Genomic DNA, 26,171 nt, shown 5'->3' on the forward strand with positions numbered 1-26,171 from the left:
TCCAGTACCCAGGACCTCAGCTGATACTCAGGCTGTGGTTAGTGCTTGTGACCTAAACAAGCCTCCAGGGCAGAATGGGTGATTCAACCATCACATCCTGTGCCCTGAGGCAGACCCAGCTGCAAGGGTCACAGATTTTTCTCAATCATCCATCCTGCTGTGGTCCAAGCTGTTTCTCACAGAAAGAAAGGCCCATTTTAGGTTACAACCTCATCATTTAAAAGAAGAAAGAACATATACAAATAAAAGAATTGGACACTATCCTTTTCATGGCTTATAATGGGGTCTCTCCTGGAGCCCTAAAGACTTAAGATTCTGAACAAACACTTAAAACCACTAGGACTGATGCCTTCAAACAGAATTACCATAAAGATACATCTAAAATAAAAAGCACAGTTTAATAAGGCAATAAGGTATTAAAAATCAATGTGATAACAAAATCGAACATTTTCTACTGGTTTAAAGACTAGTTAAAGTCTATTGACTCACAAATTACTCTGGCATCATTTATAGCCCTGAAGCCCTGAGAAACCACCTAGAATTGAGAGATGTCTTATCACATTCTGGTAACTGACTCTGAAGACCCTTGTCACCATCAAGATCCTGAGCAGGGCGCTTATTTTAAGTGAAAAACATTGGAAAGGCAGCTGCCCTTACCTGCTCTCATGCCCATTTTGATCTTGTTCTCAAGTGTCAAGGCTCAATATAACTGGTTTCCCTAACCAAGAGAATCCTTTAATAAAACGAATGCTGTGAGGCCACATAAGCCACCTTCTTTACAAATGACCATTCAGTAGAGGGTCCAGTCTTAAATGGCTGGCAATGAATGTGAGCTGCCATCACTAACTACCTTACCATTTGCGGAAGTCATCAACAAACGCTCGTGAGTTTTGCTGGTTAAGGAATTGTGCATTAAAATGGGATGAGAACAGGGGCTGAAAAGTGAATGGAATTTGTCCCAAACAATATAACAAATTTCAAAATGCAGTTGCTAAAGTCCCCTCTGTCTAAAACTCTGTCGGAAAGAAAGCATCCAAGTTCTAACTGTAGCTTCTGTTAACTTCTGGCACTCAATACATGCCTGGCATCCAAAAGGATAAAGACCCATCATCCCCACACAATTTATTTGTGATCAAATTTACTGGAGTTGTGATTTATTTCTGAGTGTGTGTTTTATGTTTTACTTTTATGATATTTCTGTAGTTAGGGTTATTAAATTTCCTAGCATATGAAAATGTTTAAATAAAAAAATTCTTTTTGACATTAAGACACACCGGTCTTGAATGGCAAAAACAGCTGAAATATTTTGACTATTAAAAAGCCTTTCTTGGAGCCAGCTTTTATGTAAGTCCAGGATGGCTCCCATCTGCGCCTGGGTTTATTAGTTTTTTGTTATCTGTCAAACATTAGAACTTCTGCTTCACATGTTGTTCTGTTGCAAATGAGAGGCATCTTAGGTCAAGAAAAGACAGTATCAAATTCCTTTATTTGCTATACTACATTTACATCAGATTTACATTTCCTCCATGATCCTTACATTTCTGTATCCAATATTCTAATAAACTGCTAAGAGCAATAGCTGGATGAATAAAACTACCAAAATACTAATTAGTCCAATGGTTTTAAAGCAAGGTTAGCTGTCTCCTTATGTTTTATTTTTCTCTTTTTTAAAAAATAATAAGTCAAAAGTTGCTTCTACTCCTCCAAACTATATTACGGAAGTTACAAAAATCTGAAAGAGCATAAAAATTCTGAAAGAGGGCTCGATGATCCGTGTGCCTCAACTAAGCACTCCTGAGATCACAAGTATCTGAGATGAGTGGATTTTTGTGAGATATCGAAAAGTTTGAGGACAAGACGTTCTCCCAAAGGAAAGAATTAGACCAGAGAGAGACACTTGAAACAAGGATAATGAAATACTTTCAGAGGGGAGGAACGATCTTTGAATAGGCTGTCCCTTCACTACTAGCACCTCTTCCTTCCCACCTCTGGTTCTGGGCTTAACACTAGGACCCTGTGGTAAGAAGTACTTTTTCTATAGGCTTTGGGCCCGGAACAAGGTGGATGGCAAGCAGGAGTTGGGGAATTTTCTCAGCCCAGGGAATGTTGGGAGACCTGATCATAGGAGCCTTGGGGAAGGGCCAGGACCTCACTATAGCAGCCAGTCAACAGCCAAAGTCAGGACCAGACTATGGAGGCCAGGGAAACCTGTACACTTGAGGAGGGAGCAGCTCCCAAAGGCAGGCTTCCAGGGGCTGAGTGCACAGATCCCATCCACCCACCCAACCTGTGCTGGCCTAGCCTGAGCAAACACAGTCTACCATGACTTTCAGGAATGCCACATTTACACGTGTGGGTGGGTTGTTTTTTCCAAGTACCCCATTGCTTAGCAATAGAGAAACTACGTTGTAGAATTTCTAGATTAAACTCTAAAATAACCCTAAATCGACTAAGAATTATTTACCCAGCCAGGAAAGGCCCTTAGGTCATAAAACAATTAAGGGAAGCCTGTAATTTATTTCATACGCTCTCTTTCTTCATACTGCTTCTCTACCCATGCTTTAATTAGCTTCGTATGTCAACATGACACCAGTTTATACAGGCTCTGTGGCACACAATCTAAAAGATAATAAAGAAAAATTCCACATGAACTGTAAAAATGACACTGATCACTGTCTCGCAATGGACCTCCTACCATTTTTCTTTCATTTTCTACGACAACCACAGAATCTAAAGAAAGGCCCGGTCCACTTCTTGCTGGCTTTTATTTCAGGTGCTTTAGTCTACAGTCGTCTACAACAAATAAGTTTCCTTTGAAAGAACATTGTCTTCTTTCTGTGGATCCCAGTATAGCTGCCATTTGATTCATATGCAGGGCCTCTTGGGTTATTCTCCTCAGTCTAGTCACACTGCAAAAGACTAATATCTGATATCTCGTATCTTTGTCACCTCTTTTTCACAGTAATCTATTTTGGCTTCTTTCATAATTGAATTCCTGAAAAGTATGTTACATTTAAAAATAAAGAATACATATTGTTTTGGTATAAATTAGAGGTAAATAAAAGTTGATTTTCTAACATTTCCTATATTGATGACCTCTTTCATCATAATTTTAAAAACTTTGTGAAATAACGTTCTCCATTTATTATATGAAATCCTTTGAAATCTTTTTTAAGACTATTTATTTATTTATGGCTGCGTCAGATCTTTAGTTGCGGCACGTGGGATCTTCGTTGAGGCATGTGCGATCTTTCATTGCGGCGCACGGACTTCTCTCTAGTTGTGGCGTGTGGTTTTTCTCTTCTCTAGTTGTGGCATGCAGGCTCCAGGGTGCATGGGCTCTGTAGTTGTGGAGCTCAGGTTCCAGAGCATGTGGGCTCTGTAGTTTGTGGTATGCGGACTCTCTCACTGAGGCGCGCGAGCTCAGTAGTTGTGACCCGCGGGCTTAGTTGCCTCGCAGCATGTGGGACCTTAGTTCCCTGACCAGGGATCGAACCCACGTCCCCTGCATTGTAAGGCGGATTCTTTACCACTGGACCACCAGGGAAGTCCCCCTTTGAAATATTTTTAACAGTGATTTGTAAAACACGTTTACATTGGTTTATGTGCTTAGAGAATATCTTAAGTTCTGGGGATCTTTATCATTGGTACCAACTTTGAAAAGGCATTTCTTTCTCAAATGATAATACCTAATAGGTAATACTGAATTTTTAAAAAGTAATAGGACCATTCACACTTTTGGGCTCCCTTTGAAATACTGTGTTCACAAACTGGGTGTAGAGTACAGCGCTCAACGATGCTTGTGGAGTACCACGGAGACCATGGCAGATCGAAGAGCCTGTGCTCGCCAGGTGATGAGTGACACCCATGCATACTTCCCGAGGGCTCCTCTTGATCACTGGAGAGAACCAACTCAATCTTCACTGCGTCTCTCTATCTGTTCTCAACTACAGACCCCTTCATTCTGGGACTTGGTAACTTTGCATGGGTATAAGACGGACACACACACTTTTACTTATCCTTGGGCTCAGAATGTTCAGGGCTGAAAGAAACCACACTTCCCAATGAAGAAACAGAGGCCTTTGTATCTGACCAGAGAGAAATCCATAAGGATTCATTACACTCATCCTGGTTATTTTTAAATGTGTATATTGTTAGGGAAAACTAGTGCCTTTATGTTCATTACATATAATTTTATATAAATAAGGGGATTGCACATTATCTCTCAAAATATACATAAGCTAACACTGCCCAGACTAGTATGTGAGCCTCATTACATGCATACTTGATATGATATGAGCCTGCAAGATTTATACATAAGACTGTACGTTACTTAAATTTAATAGCTGTCTGATGAAATTTTATTAACTTTAGAACACAATGAGGAAGAATAACCCACAATGACATAAATACACACTAAATACACACCTGTAAATAAAAGATCCAATGTGGTGCCAACCTGTAGTTTTAGGGAACTTTATATCAAAATTAAAAGGGGCACACCTCTTTTGTGTATACATTACACATATACACAAACTTTCTCTGGATAAAGAGTCATGGATTCCCAGAGCTGAGCAGAACCTTCCACCTCACCTTTGACAATCCTCTTTTCTAGTCAAGACATTTACGGTTCACAGAGGTTAGGGTATCATCCTGGTCCAGCAGCTCTTTAGACCAAGTCCTAGTTCTTGTAATTCCCACTCAGTGCTTGTTCTAACATATTCACAGTGACTCCTTTAATTACTTGATTATTAACAGAGTTCAAAGTCACGGCTGACGATGTCTCAGCTTTCTAAAAACGACTTAGTTATATTTTGCTTATTTTTCACACAATGATAGCTTTTTAAGTATAATTTAGGAAAGTCTCAAATCACTTAGAAACTTGTTTACTTAAACTGTCTTACTTTGTCAAAGAATATAATTATTTGCCTATCCTACATTTATTATCTATATTGTATTTATACTTAGGCAATATATAGGCATTGCCTATATTACATTTATATTTGCCTACTTTACATTTTGGTATAGGTAACTATCAGTTATTAAGAGGCGCCAATTTTAATTTTTACTGTGTTATAAATGTGATCCTTTTCCTCAGGCTACAGAGAAGAAAGAAACTAGACGTTTAGACCCTTACATGAAAAATGCCTAAACCCCACTGTAGGAAAGATTTGAACCAGAAAGAAGAGGAGGACAGCACAGTTCAGATGCCTCTTTTCCATCAGTCAGAGAGGTAGTGACCTCCAGCGGGAAATGGAGATCGAAGTGAGACTGTGCTCCAACGGGAGTCTCCGCACCTTTACGAGTGTCAACTAAGCCAGGTTTTCATCATTTACATTTTTTGATATCCATATTTCAATAGTATTTACATTTAGTTTGCTTAATTTAATCCCCAAGTCAAACATTACACAGTACTTTCCACCACTTTCTCTGAGACTGTTTTCTTACCCTTAGAAAAAGCAAGAAAAGGGAAGACTCTTTCATCTTTACCTCATAAAAAATTTTTGACTCCACTCTGGATTAAAAAAAAATAATAATAAGAGTAGAGAGCCATTTCTACAGGACAAGGCAACATTAATTTCTCTTGTAGCTCCATCCCAAATTTTCCCCAAATATTCCTCCATATTGCTTCCCATTCAAATACCCGTGATTCTAGTTGAATCACACTACACAGCAAAACTACACAGCAAAACTTTGTGCTGAGAGAGTCCCATTGTTTTTGGTGACAAATTCTGCCAAGGACAGGTAACAAAAATGCTACTATTTTTTATGGCTGCTACAAATCAAAACAACATTTTTAAAAATATGCCCTAGTGATAGAATTACTAACATACCAGTATAGCTATAAAAAGGCAACACTGTTAAATATGAATTATTGATACCACAGTCCCTAACAGTGGAGTACCTTTTAAATTCAATAATTCTATTAATAAGTTTAATAAGTAGTATAGCTATGTTGCTTGTTGCATTTCTATTTCACCTATTTTCCCTCATGAGAAATAAGATTTCTCATCATGTAGCAGATTCTCAAACAAGAATCCTTAAGCATGAGGGGGTGACAGAAGAATGTTGCAAATCCCTTCACTCTGAGAGACTCCATGTTGCTTTAGACATTTTTGCTGTGAGCTTTACTCTCTGATATTTTCTCTGATAGATTTTCGCTTTTCCCTTAATCCGGTCTCCATGTATTTAGGTTCTCCAGCATGACTTTCCCCCATCAACTTACTTCCCATATCTATTTGTCTCTTTTATTCCAATACACCCACACCACTTGTGTAGTACCCATCTCCTTTGAAAACTCTATACAGAAAAAGCTTTTTTCCTTTTCTTTAATTATATAAATCATGGTGATTTCGAGAAAATTGTAATCCACAAGCACTATTTCTCTGGTGGAGTCCATTTTTTCCACAAATATGGCTCTAGCAGCAACCAACCCTTAATGGATTTAACTAATTTCTTCTATCAGTAGCATCCAGATTCTACTCAGGTTGTGTAACATAATTAGAGTTGCTATCCATGAAAAGCTTTTTTGTGCAAGTTGCCCCTCATGAGTGCCACAAAGGTAATTTCCATGCAAATAACAACTGAAGGATACCACCATTCGCTTTTAGCATCCTCGAAAGCACTATTCTGTGTCTGCTTTTGTGCTATAGTTACTGAATTTTTCTTCCAGAGCAATTCCAACCCTAGAAGAGCCATATATATATGACCCGATAAGGCAAAAATGACTTGCAAAACATAAAGTCAGAAAATGTGGAAAGGAGAAAGAGTGACACAATAAATAAATACTTCCATAGCAAAACAGGAAAAGCACAGGAGGGAAATCTACATATCAGAGAGAAACAACCCTCCCCGCCCCCCCCCAATCTCTGCCCAGCATGCCCGCAATCTGCATAAGCACACAGGTGAGGGAGCTTTTCTGAGATGAGATGCTGGACCTGGGGTGTGTTGCCATGGAAGTGAGGGGCTCGATTTCTTCAGCTCCTGGGTACCCTCCCTCAGCACTTCGGGCAATGGTGACAGCTTCTTTCCTTTGTTCAGGAACTGCTCTGAAAACGGCTCTGCCTCTTTCCCAGTGCACCAAAAGACCGCATTGTTGAGGCCACATTGCAACCGAATTACACGAGAGGGAGATTTTTCATTTCCACTCCTAAAATTAGACTCTTGTGTGTGTGCTAGCACAACAGAAAGAAACACTTGCTGAAAAGGGCCCACTCAGTGGTGCTCCAAGTTGCCAGTGCCTTTCTAACACATTTGCTGAACCCACAGCACAGGGCAGGCATAGGACACCAGGCACCTACACTGATGCTAGAAAACTTGCTCTAAAACCCTGGTCTCAAGAGGTGGGTGGTTTGTTCTGGAGAGGGTCTCTGAGGCCTAAAGGACACACAGTGCTTTCCAAGCAGATGTTGGTGCCAGAGTATTAGAGGAAAAGACAGATTTCCCAGTAAGACTTGTAGCAAATGTACTTAATTGACTTGGATTTACAGCAAACTGCTTGCTTCTTGTCTTTAGCCCTCTCCATAATGCAAACTCCAAACTCAAAACAAGATAGGTGAAAATAGCTTTAAAAATATTAGTTTTTACCTTATGGTTGTATCTGAAAAGTAACTGATGTCTTCAAAGGATAGTATTATTTATACTAAAATCATCAGGTAGGTATTCTTCACTATCCACTTTAAGATATTTTCTCCTTGAACAGACTGCATTGCAGACATAGCACATAAACATATTGGATAGGTCTGGATTAAAAAACCTTTGTGACCATCAAGAAAAGGACAATGGAATGAGCAGAGAGATCCAAGCAAGGGTTTTGAATTTAGGCTAAAATATCAAGTGTCACTGGGAAATGCCTTGAAAACCACTACCGTATCTATGTTTCCCTACCCACCCACCTCCAAATCATCTGAACGGAAAGACCTTCTCTGACCACATTCTGTTAAGTATGAATTTTTCATGCAGATATGGGTCTGTGGGTTTGTACAATAAAACTTTATGATTCTGAAGTATCTGGGAAATATGTCAGGGAGGAGAAGGCTCTAAAATGCATTTTTCTTTCATTTATGATACTGCGGCTTGAAGAACAATACTTCCCCTTAAAAGCAGGAATAGAATAAACGTCTAACAAATCTTAGATGGCTAAGCAGATCCAATGTTAATTTTTAAGATAAGGGTTAAAAAAACAATTTGACAATGAGATAAAAATAGATTTAGCAGCTTAATTCCAGTGAGTTAAGTTAATGGTATGAAATGATTGATGGAGGCACTGTGTGTACACTAGAAAGAACACAGAATAGGCCTGTGTCTTAGCCTGAGTCTCTCTGTAATCAGCTGTCTCCCCAGGACTATACTCCCAGATTCTGTGAACCTTATATGCTTTTTCTAAGGGAGGGGATTGTCCAATCTCCTATGTCAGGTTCTAGTCAGATTTGAAAATGAATGCCTTTTTATCCAGAGCAAGCTTGTGTTTATGTGTAAATATACCTGAGATAGAAATGTTGCTTTTAAATTTGATATGAAATTCCTTTACAACTACAAACTTACACTATCTCAGGTCTGTAATTTATAAATGCTTACTTATGACATTGTGGGTGACTTTACCTCATTGGATTTGAAAGTTAACAAAATTTCATAGCTAGCAGCTACATTTATTTAAATAACACACAGTCTTCATTTAGGGTTCATATTGTATTAAATATGTACACAGTGGAGCTGACAGACCAGTCTGAGCAGTTTGAGCATTACAGGTATGAGAGGGTAGATGCAATCGTGTGAAATATTTTAAACGTAATCTGTAAAAAATGCTCATGTTAGTTTATGTGTTCAAGGAAGATACTATCCCAGGTCCAGGTTATCTTTAGTGATCACTTATACCAACTTTCAAAAAAGCATTTTCAAGGTTAATCCTTGTTGTCTCCTATGACAGGATTTCCTTCTTTTTCAAAAGGCTGAATAATGATCCGTTATATGTTTATGCCACATTTTCATTATCTATTCATCTGTTGATGTACCTTTAAAGTTGCTTCCACATCTTGGCTATGGTTAATAGTGCTGCAATAGACACAGGAGTTTTAATGTCTCTTTGAGATCCTGATTGCAGTTCTTCTGGGTGACTATCTGGAAGTGGGATTGCTGGATCAAATGGCGATATTATGGCAAGAGAAATAAGCCAGTCACAGAAGGACAAATACCCCGTGATTCCACTTATATATGAGGTGTCTAACACAGTCAAACTCACAGAAGCCAAGAACAGAGTGGTGGTCGCCAGGGGCTAGGAGAGGGGCAGGGAGAGATGGGGAGTCACTAATCAGCACGCATAAACTTTCCGTTATGCGAGTTGAGTAAGTTCTGGAGATCGGAAGTACGACATCACGCCTATAGATACCGTATTAGATGCTTAAAAATCTGTTAAGAGGGTAGACCTCATGTCTTCCTCGCAGAATAAAAACAAAAGTAAAAAGGCATTTTCTTTTCAAATAATACCTAGCAAATAATACTGAATTTTCTGAAATTAATGAGAGCGTTCTGACTTTAAGATACCTTTGAAATATTGCGTTTACTAACTGGACATACAGCGGAGCTCAGTGATCCTTGGAGGATGTTGCAAAGGCTGCGGCAGAGCCAAGAGCTCTGTGCTTACTAGGTGCTGACCTGCCACGGCATCCATACTGACATTTCATCCACGGCTTCTGTGAGCTCCTCTTCACCACCAGATAGAACCAAACTCAATCTTCACTGCATTTTTCTATCTATTTTCTAAAAAAAAAAACCTTCTTTCTGGGACCTGGTAACTTCGCATGGGTATAAGACTGGACCTAAGCTTTAATTACACTTAGGCTTATGAAATACAAGAGCTGGGAGGAACTTTGTCATTTACACATCAAGAAATGGAAGCCTTTGCACCTAACCAGAAGGATATCCACAAGCATTTATGACACTCATCCTGTTTATTTTTAAATATGTATTTCTAGAGCAAAGTTGTGACTTTCGGTTCATTATACACAGTTTTATATAAGGAATGAAAGTAAGCATTAAGGAAATTTCTTCATCCAGGAAAAGGTTTTATGTAATTAGTCTAAATACTAAACTAACAGCAAAGGACCTTGCTACAGATATCACAAAAGATATCTGATATACTTGGAATTCCAATTGCCAACTATATTCTTATTACTGTTTATCCAAAGATAAGTGGACATATTTTTATAAACTTGGGAGTAAAAAATAATACCTTCTAATCAAGGCACAGTGAACAAGCTCTTATAATTGGAAATCAAGTGTTCAGATACTGATACTAATTTATGCAAGGATGTCAACTTGTCACATTGAACTGACCTTGCAAATCAGCTCACATCATGCAGTCATAAATCCTTTCTGCAGGGAAATCTCACGATTATTTGTCTTAGTACCAATAAACATCTAAGAATAAATTACATATGTCTTTGTGCTAGTCGGCCCAAGTCTCAGAGTTCCACAAGGATTCACTTGACATGAGTCCCACTGCTCTAAGGTCCATTTACTGTTTTCCATCCTCAGATCTCACCTACTGTCCCTGTTCATTTCAGTTGTGTTTATACAATACAAGTAGTTGCAAATTGTGGTTCTATCATATCTATCTTAGCTATAAACGAAGGCAATGCTCTCAAATACAGAAATTTAACAGAAATAATGTTTATGAACTGAGATAGATATTTGTTGCATAAGTCCAATAGCATATTTCAAACAACAGATTTTCTTTGCATTAAAGTGCTTTGGACATGTAAAGAGCTGTTTAATTCTAAAACATTGTTTTCCCATTTTATCATCACTGAAATCAGCAAGAATTGGACATGGTATAATTGACAACATTTTTTTCTTTCTGAATAGTACACATAATAATGGTGCTTCTCACATCAATAACATCTTAGGTTCAATAAAACATGGTCTTTCTTAGCCATTTCTTGTGGGGAAAAACAAAAACAACAACAACAATCTTCTTAGATAAAAAATAGCAATGCATTTAAAATTATACGAATTGGGAGAAAATAGTTTAATTTGGAAAGCGGTTTAATCTCTTCTACTCTTAACTATGCAAGCATTTAAATATGCACACATATATCAAGTATAGTTGAGGACTCTTCTGATTTCCCTTCAAGGCCTCTAACACTCACTTTCACAGATTTTTAAAAATCAATCTTATAATTATTTTTGTGCCTCTTTTTCAGTAAGACAGCACACATGCATTCATTCAATACTCAGTATGGGTTTCAATTCTCACTCAGAGAAAAACCAAGAAACATATCTCTTTTTTCCCTCTTTCTTGTCACTTACATTCCCAGTTGCCTGAGAGATGGTATAATCGTATATAAAATAATTACATCTTTTAGGTTTCTTGGAACAGAGACGTTAGATGTTGTCAGTTAAAGGTATTAGCACAGTCATACTCTGAATCCAATATAAAAGGGAAAATGGCAAAGAAATTTAAAAAATGAAAAGTATAGAAGAGCACAGGAAAAAACTCTACCAGTAGTATTTTATTTCATAATGCAAATAATCCTTTCTGTCATCATGAGCATTGACATATGTACAGTTTGAGAAGGGTGAGAAATAGACTAATTTCATTTAACCTCGTGATTTCTAGCTGGATGGCTGGCCAGTGGAAGAAAGAGAGAGGCATTCCCACATGCAGTACCTGACAGCTCAAATCATCATCAGTGAGCAAAACTAGCTTAAAAGCGAAACAAGATTAAAAAGACCTAAAATATCTTTCCAAAGCCTTTGCATTAATTAAGTCTTTGTATTCATGTTTATATGTCTTCTCCTGAATTATAAACAGTCTTGTCTTGACACTTAAACTGTTTACTAGCTGTTTGAGGTTTAATTTTCTCTTAGTCACTTATGAAATAGAAATAGTCACCAGAATGTAGAAAGAACACTAGTGACTAAATGCTGAGAAGACTCCTTTTTATGAAATATTAAAATACATTAGTGTCTACCTGGCTGTCAAGGAAACCAAGCTAGAATGAGTAGATTTGTTCAACTCTTCAACAAAACATTTCCCAAGAACCACAATCTCAACCAACAACATTCTCACCAAGATATCAGCCCGTGGAAAAAGTTTTTACAGTAAAACATATGGCAAGGCATTAAATCCCAGAAAAAGTGCCATTTTACATTCATCGGGGAAAACAAATTAAGCCCCAAAGTAAAAACTGTCAATTACTGTGATTACTTTGTTGCACTGAAAGAGTTCAATTACATCACAAAGAATTTTAGAAAGTACTCATTTAATTAAAATATGAACTCTTCAAACTACCTGCAGCTTTCCCTAGCTCATAAATGAGCACATTTTCCATTTAAATAAGAGTCCGTTCCCTATATTCACCAACAACATGCATGACGGATGTGAGCAGTACCATCAAAGCACTTTCTACTTCTCATTTTCTCTTTCTTCTTCCTTTCAAAATGATTTTACATTCATGTTTTAGACATCTGTGCCCTTTAGTATCACACTTAAGAAGCTGGACAATATGATGGGTAAGTGGTTGATTACGGAAAGTAATCACGCTCTACATTGATGAATGGCTGTTGACAAAATGATTTCTATCATGTAACTGAGACTTTAAATTCCACATAAAATACTACAACTCAAATGACACTGACTAGCTATGAGCTTCTGGAAGTCACCCACCTGGGGCAGCATGCGATTTTCCTCCTCCAGCTGTCTTACTCTTGCCTCCAGCTGCCTAACATAGGACAAGGTTGATTCTAAAATTGAAAAGAAAGAACTCACATTATACACACAGGTCTTGTTTGGTACACTGTCAGGATGTTTCTGGCTCCATTTATTCAAATCAGGTAGTGACTACTTAATCTGATATTTAGAAAAAAAGATTTCTCCCCAGAAGAACAATAACAGAAGCCATTAAAACCATAAGCAGTCTGAACAACTGCACAGTGTTAAGGAGAGTCAGAGAAATTTACAGGTGGTTAAGACTGTAGGCGTCTGCACACCATGCAGCCTTCAGAACATTAGACACGTTGAAGACACTTATTCCCTCTTTTCTACTTATTTTGTGTATGTATTTTAAGCTTTCCCACACATAAGACTTTTTGTAACATTCATTATAACAGAGAAATTACAAGGTTTTTTAAAAAAAAAAAAAAGAAAATAAGAAGATATTTAAAATATCCAGCTCCCTTCATTTTCTCAATAAACTTTTCAAGTCTTAAGACCAATATTTTGTTCTTCTCACAAATCTATAGATAGTATGACTACACCTAGAGAACAGCTACAAAAGGGCTAAATAATGTTAGTCTGAATTTTGACTTTGATTTTCGCTGAGCATGACAGAGACTCAAGCTTTTCCCTATTTAGGTAAACCAGGGCAGACTTGAAGTTTGTTGTTTTCATTTCTTCAACAAGCTCAGGTGTGTGCTGACAGCTCAAAATCAGCATCATGCTTAGTATCTGTTCCATAGCGAGAAACTCTCGATTTTATAGCTTTACATTATGAAAAAGTTCACACGTGGAGCAAAGTGGAGTTTTCGTTTTGAGGAACCATCTGACAGCGACTCTTCTTCATTAAATCCAAAATAATCAACTGCACAGCATCATACTGCAACACAGTTGCAATTCATTCATTACCCAAGAGCAAACATATTTCAGGTATAGTGAAATGTACATGACCGAAGAATCCCTCCAGAGCATATTTCCACAGTTAATTTTAAAGCAGCAGGTCATGTGCATGTTCCTCAGCCTCAAAAACACGAAAGAGCAAGAGGCAAGGCCAAGAAGGTCGTGCATTTTAGAAGGAAACATTTGGAGCCCCTAATAATCTGCAGTTAGGATGGATATGTATGCAAATGAATACCTTGATCTGAAATTCATCATGGAAACTCTTAATTTTTATATGGAAATTGGTTATATGAACCCAATTCCATTTTGTGACCTCCAAAGCAACAAGGTAACATTTTATTTTCTTAAAATACACAAGAAACTTCAGTCCTTAATTCACAAATGTAAAAATTAAGCTCATCCCTAACCGGTTTACAGCACACCTGTTTTCACAAATGTTTGCAGAAACTCCCCATCACTAACATTAATATAACCATCCACTGATCTCACACCAATGGTGACGACTTGCCCTGAGCATTTCTCAACAAGACAGAAACACAAGGTAAAGGAAGCTGAAGACATTTGCTAGAAATATGCTCTCATTTTTTTAGCTCAGTGAAATGTTAAGTGTTTGCTTTATGTACTCTTCAAAAGGGAAAAAAAAGTATTTGGCATAAATGAATAACCAACTTACTGATTTCATGAATCCGCTTTACTCTAGCAAATGAATAAGTGATTTGCTGATCATCAAAATGTGAATGTAGATTGCCTGATTTACAGTTTTGCAAGCTCCCCTCTCTAAAAAAACAACCACTTGATAAGGGTCATTCGAGTGAAAAGTTGCTCAGAAATAGTCTATTTAAACCATAAACAAATAAAATTCTTTTTTCCTTTGTTCACAATTTACACCGTATCTTTATTGTCCCTATACTGCATCATCCTTAAGGCTGTGATACTGAAAGCAGCCGAAATGACTATATACAGAGTGATTCAGGTGACATTTGAAAAATGCCACTGAATGGATTTTAATTCAGTAACTATCTTCAGTCACTTTAATCTATTTCTCTTCTTTAAATCTTTGCAGTTTACATAGCTGATGGTTTCATTAAGTTTCCACTTACATTACGAAAGTCACATCATGTCAGTTCCCAAAAAGGGTAAGTTCTTGAATTTGGAAAACATTCCTTAACTCCAATTTTTAATGTCAAGTTACAACAGATGAGGTTCAAATCTCTGTTTCAAAGCATTCACTGCAAATATGGGCAGGGACAGGAAATGATAGGGAAGATTCTTAGACAGGTAACGTAAAAAAAAACAAATTAGCTCCAAGGTAAAGACAAAGCTAAGGAAAGTTTTGAGTTCATTTGCTCCACAAATATTTATTGCGTCACTGACGTGTGCTGGGCATTACGAGGGTTGGAATGAAGAAAAGGCCAGTTATTGCAAGTCCTAAGTTTCTCAGAATGCAAATTTCATTTTAGGATTACACACTCAAGTGCTATGTTCCAGAAGTCCTGTTGTTCCAAGCTCACTCTCTTTTGCAATTATTATTTAACAATGAACAGATACGATGAATGAAAAAACGCGTGTGTGTATGTGGTGGGGTGGGGTTTGGGGGACAGGAAGTATAGTTAATCTGCATGAATAAAAGAGAATTCACGCTGTTAGTTGTTTAATTCATCAAGAAACTTTTTATATACTCCTTTTATATGGGAGTGGAGCAGGCAAACTTTTTTCTGGAATATACTGGAAGATCATCACTGGGTCCCCAAGTCCCTATATGAAGAGCCATTGAGGAAACCATCCAATCCTTCAATTGTGACATGAGAGAAAAATAAACATTTGTTTTGTTAAACCCTCATGATTTCAAGATTTATTTGTTATTGCATCATAGGCTACCCAAGCCCAACTACTAGTATATAACCAATAATGGGACAGAAAATATGTAAACATTTTAATAAAACATAATAAAGTATAAGAAATTCCACTTTAAAAAATACACCGCAGGGCTTCCCTGGTGGCTCAGTGGTTGAGAGTCCTCCTGCCGATGCAGGGGACACGGGTTCGTGCCCCGGTCTGGGAAGATCCCACATGCCATGGAGCGGCTGGGCCCGTGAGCCATGGCCACTGAGCCTGCGCGTCCGGAGCCTGTGCTCCGCAATGGGAGAGGCCACAACAGTGAGAGGCCCACGTACTGCAAAAAAAAAAAAAAAAAAAAAAAAAAATACACCGCAATCCACATCGCAGTCCTAGCTGATCATTAGAGAAAAAAGATAAAATCTTCTGTGTAAGAAAGAAAAGGAGCCCCTTGTGTGCTGGAATATATTTGACCATGTCTCCTACAATCCCTTCCCCAAGCTGCTGCTTCCTTTTCCTTCCTTACACAAGGACCTTCCAGAGTGGTGTCAACTATAAGATACACACTTCCATTACACCCAGGAAGTGTGGAGTACCACTGTGCTCCCAAGAGAAGTACATGACAAAAATTGGTGCTTTTATTATAAAGTGATACATACGTGCATGTGCATGCACACACACAACTGCATTAGAATGTACTATCATTTGAACTGATCATTACATTTATACCAGTGGCTGACAGCTGTTAAAACAGATATCAGAATGTCATTTTGGCTTTCAGAACTCTGAGAATGAGGTTCCAAACGAAAATCAAGGCTCCTGCAGAAAACAGCCAATACTCTACATCAGGGGTACCCAGGAATCAGGCCTCACAGCAGGAGGTGAGCAGTGGGTGAGCGAGCGAAGCTTCATCTGTACTTAGCCCTTACAGCCGCTCCCCATAGCTGGCATTACCATCTGAGCCCCGCCTCCTGTCAGGTCAGCAGTGGCATTAGATTCTCATAGGAGCGTGAACCCTACTGTGAACTGCGCATGTGAGGGATCTAGGTTGTGCTCTCCTTATGAGAATCTAATGCCTGATGATCTGAGGTGGAGCTGAGGCGGTGATGCTAGCGCTGGGGAGCGGCTGCAAATACAGATTATCATTAGCAGAGAGGTTTGACTGCACAGAGACTATAATAAATCGCTTGCAGACTCATATCAAAACCCTATCAGTGCAACTTCCCTGGTGGCGCAGTGGTTAAGAATCCACCTGCCAATGCAGGGGACATGGGTTCGAGCCCTGGTCCGGGAAGATCCCATGTGCTGCGGAGCAACTAAGCCCATGCGCCACAACTACTGAGCCTGCGCTCTAGAGCCCATGAGCCACAACTACTGAGCCTGTGTGCCACAACTACTGAAGCCTGCGTGCCTAGAGCCTGTGCTCCGCAACAAGAGAAGCCACTGCAACGAGAAGCTCGCGTACCACAAGGAAGAGTAGTCCCCGCTCGCCATAACTAGAGAAAGCCCATATGCAGCAACAAAGACCCAATGCGGCCAAAAAATAAATCAATAAATAAATTTATAACAAAACAAAACAAAACACTCTATCAGTGAGTGGCAAGTGAAAACAAGCTCAGGGCTCCCACTGATTCTGCATTATGGCGAGTTGTATAATTATTTCATTATATATTACAGTGTAATAATAATAGAAATAAAGTGCACAATAAATGTAATGCACTTGAATCATCCCGAAACCATCCCCCCAACCCAGATCCCATCTGTGGAAAAATTGTCTTCCATGAAACGGGTCCCTCGTGTCAAAAAAGGTTGGGGACCGCTGCTCTATGTAGATATACAATATATTAAAGAAGGATCCTATCTTCAAGAAGTATATAACCAGTTGAGGGGCGATAAGGAGGAAAAAAAATAAAGCAATAGGTAATATGATATTCAGAGCTAAATCATGTGAAACAGGAGTACAAAAAGATCAATATTGGCTGCAGTTCTTCTGAAGGAGAAACTTGACTAATGGATCAACAGAAGCTTGAGAGACAGAGAGATGCTAGTAGAGCCACAGGACGGACAAGAATGATCCTCTTGTAAACAGGGAAGAGAGAAGGAATTCACATGAAGGAAGAGAGAGGGACATACTGGAAGCAGAAGGAGGAAAAGCCAAGTTGCGTCCCACATTCAGGGATCTAAAGAAGCCAATGTCAAATCACAGCTATGCAAATGGTGAGATTTGCTTTTAACTTCCCCCAAGGGCATTTTATTTCTCTTTCCTGGGAAATCTCTGGACATCTGCACATTAGAAAAGCCAGGTTAAGCAAACAATACCAATGTGAAAATCCAATGACGTTCTCAAGAGGTTCTTTGGGTAAATCGTGGGCATGTTTTCAAAGCAGAAACCATTTTCTCCATGTATCTCACTTTTCTCTGAACCTACACGTAGAAGTTCACAGGACCTCTTGTAATAAAACAAGTATGAGAAACAGTCACAAGAATTCCACTAACACACATCTCATTGATTCCAATTTGAGAACTGGAATGTACCTAAGAGATTCCCTAATCCAACCTGTCCCCCATCCTGATTTATTTGGCAGATAAGAGAATAAAGCCCAGAAGGTAGTGAACTTGGCCTCTAACACTGGGGATTAGTTATACACATACATTCAAAAGATTCTGTTTCATTCCTGGGGCATCACAGGGATTCCCATCCTGGATCTTCTAATCACTAAGATGTCAAGCTTCTCACATAGACAGTTCAATTCTAACTTCTCCTTTTTTCTTCCTGATTTTAGATATTCTGGATGGAGTTTTACCTTTAAAATAACTTGATATTCTCCTTGGACAATATCCTGGACTTGATTTCACTTCAATTTACCTGAAATGCATTCAATCATATAAAGTAGCTCGACTTCCTTCTCTGCTAGTTTGAAAATACTCTGGTTGAAATATTAAACCCTCTAATTTCCCCCTTGATTTCTAAAGCAGTGTTTCTCTCCCTAGGGGAATCCCATCCTTGAAATCAGCCAAGGATTACTCTGATTATTGTACATGAAAAGTTTACTGTTGATATTTGCAACTGTCTAAGGTTGGTCAAACTTCTAAGTAGTTTTGATTAGATGAAGTGCTGTCTGGTCTTCAAAATTTCAGGGCGAAAAATAAAACCTGGTAATGGTCCATTCTAAAACAAATTACAGCATTTGGAAGAATATAAAGGAGGACAATCATCTGGAAGACTATTGCTGCTGTGGGTTCATAGGTGTTAGCTTTTCTGTGACTGAGTTAGTCTCCCTCGGCCAGAGAGAGTCCAACAGTCACATGATTTCAAATCTGGAAGTAAATCTCTTTAATAAACCCCAACCTCTAAAGACACTGCTTGAATTAGTTCCAAATTAATCCCACCATCCACGGGCTTTTACACATTCCGAAGGAAAAGACTTCAGAACTATATATTTAAAAAATTATTACTGTTCTAAAAGTGTTTCTCTTTCTTCCTCAGGCAAGCAAAGGTCAGCCTCCTACTTAGAATTCGTATGAGCTCCAGAAGTATAAGTGATTACATTTCTCACTATAATTTGATGCTTTACTTATTAAAAAAAAAATCTTGTTGGCATCAGCAGTTTCGGATTTGCCTGGATATTTAACTCAGGCTGCTTTATTGGCAGAGGTAAAATTTTTAAATTTTTAATGGGAGCTTTAATTGTCCTAAGTAGGTAAAAAATGATGTCAGGTCTTGCTCTGGTCCATCATCTATGAAGCTAATTCTACTCTTGTCAGACCCTTCTCTCTGTGGCAATCTGAGAGAAATAGGAGATAGTTATTTTCTACCTGGTCCTCCCATGTACAAACCTGTTCACTGTTATTCACTGGCCCCAACCTAGCTCTGGGTCTCTGCCCACACCTTCCCTTGCCAAATAATCATTCTCAGCCTAGTCCATACTCCTTATTTCTCTATGCATGTTATGAAAAACAGCCTTCTAATAATTAGAATATCCAAAGATTAGAATATACTGCTTCAGATGATAACGTGATTCGTGTTCTTGGAAATGCTTGGAGAACGCTCAATGAGATGCTGCAAAGATTTCTACCTGTGTGTGCTGCTGGGCTAGTCCCTTTACCTCTGAAGATCAATAATTCTACAGTTTTAAATTCTGCTCCCTCCATAAATCTCTTTCATTTTCCTTATCATTTGCCAAGAAATCATATATTGAGTGCCTTGTGGTGTTCCTTTACCTAGTTGTCTGTATGTTATTTATTTTCATGTTTTCATTTTTTGCCCAAATATGCTACTTGAAAATATTCCCTTAAACCCTACACAGTGACTGTTGGTGTTTCCCGTAGGGATTTAATACATATTTATTGACTTCCTGTAATATCAAGACTTGGTCTTCACCCAATACTGATTATCTGCTGTGTGCCAGACACTGTTCTAGATCATGGAGATACAGCACCAAGCAAAAGTGATAAGGTCTGTGCATTCACAGAGTGCACGTTCCAGAGAGGAAGACCGACAATGGAGAGCAAACGCACTCCCCTTTGTGAAGGCAACATGCGCAATAAAGGCAACGAAACAGAGAACTAGCAGAGTTGAGCGGAAGTCCAGCTCCATTAGGGAGCGTGGCCTAGAAGAGCTCTCTGGGGACTACAGCCTGCAAATGAGCCAACTATGCAAAGAGCTTGGAGAAGAGAGTTCTAGGCATTGGGAAGGGGGGGTGCACAGGCCCTGGCTGGGAAGACTCCTCTGCTGGAATCCAGCTGTGACGGGGGAAGGGACAGCAGCTTGAAACAGGGATCTGTCTGGTCCCCTTCCTCCACTACTTAAATTCTTTTTTTTTTTTTGCGGTACGCGGGCCTCTCACTGCCGTGGCCTCTCCCGTTGCGGAGCACAGGCTCCGGACGCGCAGGCTCAGCGGCCATGGCTCACAGGCCCAGCCGCTCCACGGCATGTGGGATCTTCCTGGACCGGGGCACGAACCCGTGTCCCCTGCATCGGCAGGCAGACTCTCAACCACTGCGCCACCAGGGAAGCCCCACTACTCAAATTTTTAAAAAACCTTGTGCTCCCTTTGGCTGTTTACACTTCAACCTAGACTTTAACCCTTTGACTATTAGTTTTTCTTTGTGACAAAAACCTTAGCATTACATTTGGTTCCACCCTCTCACATGCCCCACTTCCCATCCATTGGGAAATTCTGTTGACTCTGCCGCCAAGATATCCTGAAAATCCAGCCTCCCACTAGTCTCCTAACAGGTGTCCTCACTTCTATCTTTGCCTCCTCTCCCAGGTCTACTATCATTCAAAGTCTATTTCAAACCCATGGCAGCCAGGGTTTTCCTTCTAAAATGCTAAGTCTGATCACGTCATTCTCCAGAACCACGCAGGAGCTCGCCATTTTGCTCCATATAAAAGTCAAGGTCCTTAAAAAGGCCAGCAGGGCCCCATGTAATCTGGGGACCTGGTGCCTTTCTGACTTCATGACGTCACACCTCTGCTCCAGCCACATGGCCTCCTTTCTGCTCCTGGACACCCCAGGCATACACGAGCTTTAGTCGTCCACACTCTCTGGACTGCTTTTCCCCCAGGGAGCTGCTTGGCCAATTTCCTCACTCTTAACAAGTCTTTGTCCAGATCTCAGCTTCTCAGTGAGACCAAGTCCTCTTCGTTTAATCCTGTAAACTACCCCCACCTCCGCCCCACATTCTCCTGATCTCCTTTGGCCTGCTGTACTTCTTTATTTTTCTTCAAAATACTTTATCACTTTCTGTCATATAAATTAGCTTGTTCATATGTTATGTTTATTGTATAAGCCCTGTCTCTCTCCATCAGAATGTCAACTCCACAAGGCAGGGATCTTTGTCTGTTGTGTTGAGTGATGTACTCCAAGCGCCTAGAATAGTGTCTGCACATTAAAAAGTTATTGAATGAGTCAATCAACCCATTACACAGATGGTGCCCTGAAAAGAAATTATTTCATAGTACAGGTCTACAATTGTCAATCACTCCAGGTAAGACTGGATTTGTGTCTGAATGGAGCCTAATATCAATTCTGTTGTGCCAGTGAACATGAAGAACATTCTAGAGAACATTAAACTTTGGATGGAAACATTGGGGAGGTTCTCAAATTAAGTCAGATCTAATCACTGGTGGGTAATTTCAATAAGAAAATCTGGGGACTTCCCTGGTGGTCCAGTGGTTAAGAATCCACCTTCCAATGCAGGGGACGTGGGTTCGATCCCTGGTCGGGGAACTAAGATCCCACATGCCCCAGGGCAACTAAGCCCGCGCACCGCAATGAAAGATCCCACATGCTGCAATGAAGATCCTGTGTGCCACAACTAAGACCCGACATAACCAAATAAAAAGAAAAAATAAATGAATAAATAAAATCTGAAATGTGTTTTCACCAGGCTCAAAAAAAAATGTCTTATGGGGGGGTGGCACATGGTAGGGGGAAGGCGAGGAGGAAAGAGAAGGGAGAATACAAAGAGGGATAAAGAGAAAGAGACAGACATAAACAGTTATGGGAAATGTGCAAAACATGAACCATTTCTGCCACTAACATCTTGGAATACAATATAAATGCCTTCATCTGGACATCTGCTTAAGTTGATAAGGTTCCCCCTTTTGGTTAGAAATACCACTGGAAGGAATTTAAACTTCACCTGGACATTCTCCTTCCAGACACTCCCTGCGAGGGAGTGGTGTACCGAGGGGGAGGGCACAGGAGCAAGCATAGCTGTGGGGCACAGGGCAGGTGCTAGCTGGGCCCTGACTGAGGGTCTCTGAGCTGTGAGAGAGCAGCCTGAGGAGGGCGGAGAGCAGTGGTCCGTTCAAAACAGGTTATGTTTCTTCGTGAAGAGAAAAACCTGTCATTTCAAAGGAAAAGGAAACAGAGCAATGTGCTGTCCTGTTTATTAGAATGAAAGCTGGAAATACTGTATCCTTTTCCAAGAATGCTTTGACAGAAAAGAATCACGAGTGTTATTCCTCTAGTGCCAGGCAAGTGGTATGTTTTTGGAAACAGTCCAGATTGTTTTCACTTATTATTTTCTATAAAAGAGTAAATATAATAGTTAAATGGATATTGAAATCCAATGATTTGCACATAAACCAATTTAGAAAACAGAAAAGAAAATCAGGGTCTATGTCCTACCTTTGTTCTAGAAAATAATTACCAAAAAATTTTCAAGTTTCTCCTCTTTCCAAATGAGAGTGTTTTTAAAATGGGAGAGAATGGCATTTTGTTGCCTATTGGCTATCATCCACCTGTACCTCTTCCTTGGGAATTGGCACCTGGTTGTTTCAGCTTCCATTTCTTTCTAGAAGCCAGAGGCTCCATGTGGCAAGGCCTTGCCTTATAGTTACTTTCCGAGCTGTCCTATGATTCGCATAGCTGCTATGTGCTAGAAGGTGTCCTGTAAATTTCTGATGAACGAATGTCCTCAACATTCGGTTCCCAACTGCTCTGGCTGCTACTCCAAGTTTGTTGCTCCCCGAACAGTTTCAAGCAGTTAACTCAAAATGCAGTCAGATTTCCACCGAAAAATCACACAATAGCAAGCCATCGAAACTGAACTCTGGCTTAGAGGAAATTTGTGTGCCCTTAAATTGCCTTCACTTTGACTTTTCCCTTTGAAAGCGTCAACTCCATGAAGGAGACACTAGGTAAGTAGCACTGAACTGGCCTAAAGGACTGGGGACTCTACGGAAAATATTTCAAACTCTAAAGAGCTGTTTAGTATGAGCACCATTTTAACAGCTATTCAGGGTTAAAACGTGTCTTACTTTCCATTGTTATGTTGCTGCTGCTGCTGTTGTTATTTCCCAGAGAAAATGCTGCCTTTTCCCAATGCCAGAGGATAAAAATTGATGCCATTTTAAGAAATGTAACAATTTCCTTCAGTGTATGCGGCCCCCTTGTACGTGCATCTTGTCAGCATTGTCAACGAACAAGGAAGCAAATCTATAAGAAAACAAATTTTATAGACAGTAAGTCTATAAAAATTTTATTTTCTCTTAGGATAATTATTTTGACTTTTTATGTATATTTAGATATTTTTAGAAGCCTATGCACAGTTTTTTTTTTTTACTGTCATACAAGGCAGCAAAATAAAAATATTTTTTATCATATTGTACAGCAAAGTGTCATTAATCTGGATTCTATCAATTGGGAATTCACAAAAATGTTGTTCAATTCAGCCTATATATACTCTCTGCAGTGGCTACGAAACAGTAGCTGTCGAAACAACCTCATAGTGTAACAATTAAGGAATAGTTGCCTTACATAAGAAAAGCAAAGTTTTCACAATGTTTTAGCATTATCTATCCATACACAAAGTGATACGAACAGATAATGGATGAATGCAGTTAGATAATGGATAAGTATAGTTAGTTTAGATAAACAAAATGGGAAAGACCACATACTGTGGAACTTTTTTTGTTGTTAGCTATTTTAGCATGTATTAACAAGCCCTTTGTAATCAGTCAATTAACATACATTCATTGAGCACTTACTATGCGTTAGACACTCTTTCATGTGCTATAGACAGTCCACTGAAAACAAACAAAAAGGGCTCCCCTGCTCATGGAACACTCTAATACAGAAGACAGACAAGACAGACAGACATGCAGACACACACATAAATAAGCACACTGCTCCCCTGTACACCCTCCACCACTTTAGCTTAGATCGAGATCATCTGAGAAGATCTGAGGCATTCAACTTGAAACTTGAATGCAAAGATTCTGGGAACAAACTCTCCAAACAGCAAGAACAGAATTTTCAAAGTCCCCGAGATGGAAATGAGCCACAGGCGCGCAAAGAAAAGAAAGAAGACTGAAGTGGCCAGAAAGAAGTGAGGAAAGTGAGGGGAGATGAAGTTAGAGCAGCAGAGACAAGACCCACGGTGTCAGTGAACTCGTGTAAGGAGTTGGGATTTTGTACTGTTTGGAATGGGGAGCGACTGGGGAAAAGGGGGATTGGTACATTCCACTGGCACCATCTGATGTATACTTTAAAAGGATCGTCTTGGCTGCTCTGTGAAAGACAGAGAAAAATAGGATGAGAGTGAAGTTTGGGGGATGACTGAGGGGACCTCTGTAGGAGGTGGGCTGAGAGGTGACTGTGGGTTGTGAAGGAGCCATAGCCGTGGTGCACAGAGAAGTGGGCACATTCAACAAGCCTCCTGGAGAAAGAGACTAAGGACAAAGCATAGCCATGGAGCAAATGTGAGGTCTTAACGAAGAAAAGGAATCGAAGATAATGGCTACCTTTCTGGCAAGGGCAACCAGGGGATGGGGAGATGGCTTGGAGATGGAGCAGAAGTGGGGCTTGAAATCAAGAATTCTATTTTGTTCATGTCAGGCTTAATATTTCTACCGGACATCTAAGGCAAGATCCAGAGTAGGCAGTTAAATATATGACTCTGCAGCTCCGAGAAGGGATATGGGGTAGTTTAAATGTGGAAGTCCCCAGTAGAGAGCTGCTGTCCAAAGCCTGTGGTTTGGAGAAGGGTCTGAATAGAGAAGCCTGGTGGAGGGGAAGAGCCACAGGGCAGGTGCACAGCCACAACCCCCGCCTCCCCAGCCTGGAGCCTCAGAAAGCTAAGCAAGCACCCAGCTGGCCTTTGTAGACACGACCACAGAGCTGTGTATCTTCTGCTCAGGTACCTTTTAATTAGATCTCTCCCTCTCTCCTTTACTCTCACTGTGTTTCACTCCCAAATCCAACCCTCCCACTTTGCTTTCCTCCTGCTGCCCCCTTTCAGCATGCCTCTCTTTCTCCTCCTCTTGGGGCCCCTTGCTCTCCCACAGTAATTTTGGAAGGAGTAAAGTAAAGCACAGTGGCTAAGTGCTAGCTCTGTGGGTTTCAGTTTTCAGGCAAATACACATACAGAAATAGATGATCTTTAAGACCCACAATTCCTGGGTTACGATTATCATGTGTTTTACCGTAATCCATATTAGTGGTTTAACCGCTAAAGGCAGCTAAGATAAGATTTCTAATAGTATATGTAAGTTATGCTGCTCTTCTTTCATTTGTTCATTAAGCAAACATTTATAGACTATCTACCATGCACAAAGCCTTGGAGAAGCAGAGAATATTTAAGATGATGTTCTTATGTTCTGAGAAAGGGAAGAAAGCACACTCATGCGACAGATGTATACCAGTTCTGATTAGGGCAGTTAAACATGTTTAAGTGAAGCTTACAAACATTTAAAAATTCTATTCTTTAAGAACACCTACCCTTACAGATTTCTTTCCTCAACTGTGTACTTAAAAACTCCTTCCACTAAAGAAAGTTACAAGGCTAAGAAAAAAAAGACTTATCTCAATACAACAGAATATTAGTTGATGACATTGATGAGAACAAATTACTGAATGTTTGCAAAAACAAGAGGCCAAAAAACTATAAAAGCACTACTTAATCTAAGCATTTTATTTGACAGTGGTATTCTAAACTTAAGATATCAAGCTTCTTTTTTTTCCACCACTGGAAAAATTGTAATGGGAAATAAATCTCAAAAGTCCTATTAAACACAGCCAACACAGGGCACCCTGGATGTGTTCACGTTGGTTTTCATGCCCTTTGATTTTAGAGACACTTGACCATAGTGCAGGAGGGAGGGCAAGTTCTGGCCAGGAAAACTCCTGCTGACCTCAGAGTTCCTTCGGGCTCTTCTCCATTCCCAAGGATTCGATCATTTTGCCTTCACTAAACAGTTATTAGG

The 26,171-nt window shown here is 39.6% G+C and overlaps 1 protein-coding gene across 6 annotated transcripts in view; it reads right to left on the reverse strand.

Moving 5' to 3' along the window:
• The window catches only part of CCDC85A (coiled-coil domain containing 85A), a gene marked incomplete at both ends in the record, with an annotated part of 200,030 nt that overhangs the window by 28,368 nt on the left and 145,491 nt on the right, over nt 1-26,171 (reverse strand). For 5 of the 6 annotated variants that reach the window (XM_079721116.1, XM_079721115.1, XM_079721114.1 and 2 more), the window contains one exon: nt 12,668-12,744. The exons of the other annotated variant lie outside the window; for it this stretch is intronic. In XM_079721116.1, coding sequence (XP_079577242.1) covers nt 12,668-12,744 — 77 coding nt within the window. The remainder of the gene's footprint in view (nt 1-12,667; nt 12,745-26,171) is intronic. 6 annotated transcript variants of the gene reach the window in all.

The sequence above is a fragment of the Hyperoodon ampullatus genome (assembly GCF_949752795.1).
Source record: "Hyperoodon ampullatus genome assembly, chromosome: 15".
In the NCBI taxonomy this organism is placed as follows: domain Eukaryota; kingdom Metazoa; phylum Chordata; class Mammalia; order Artiodactyla; family Ziphiidae; genus Hyperoodon; species Hyperoodon ampullatus.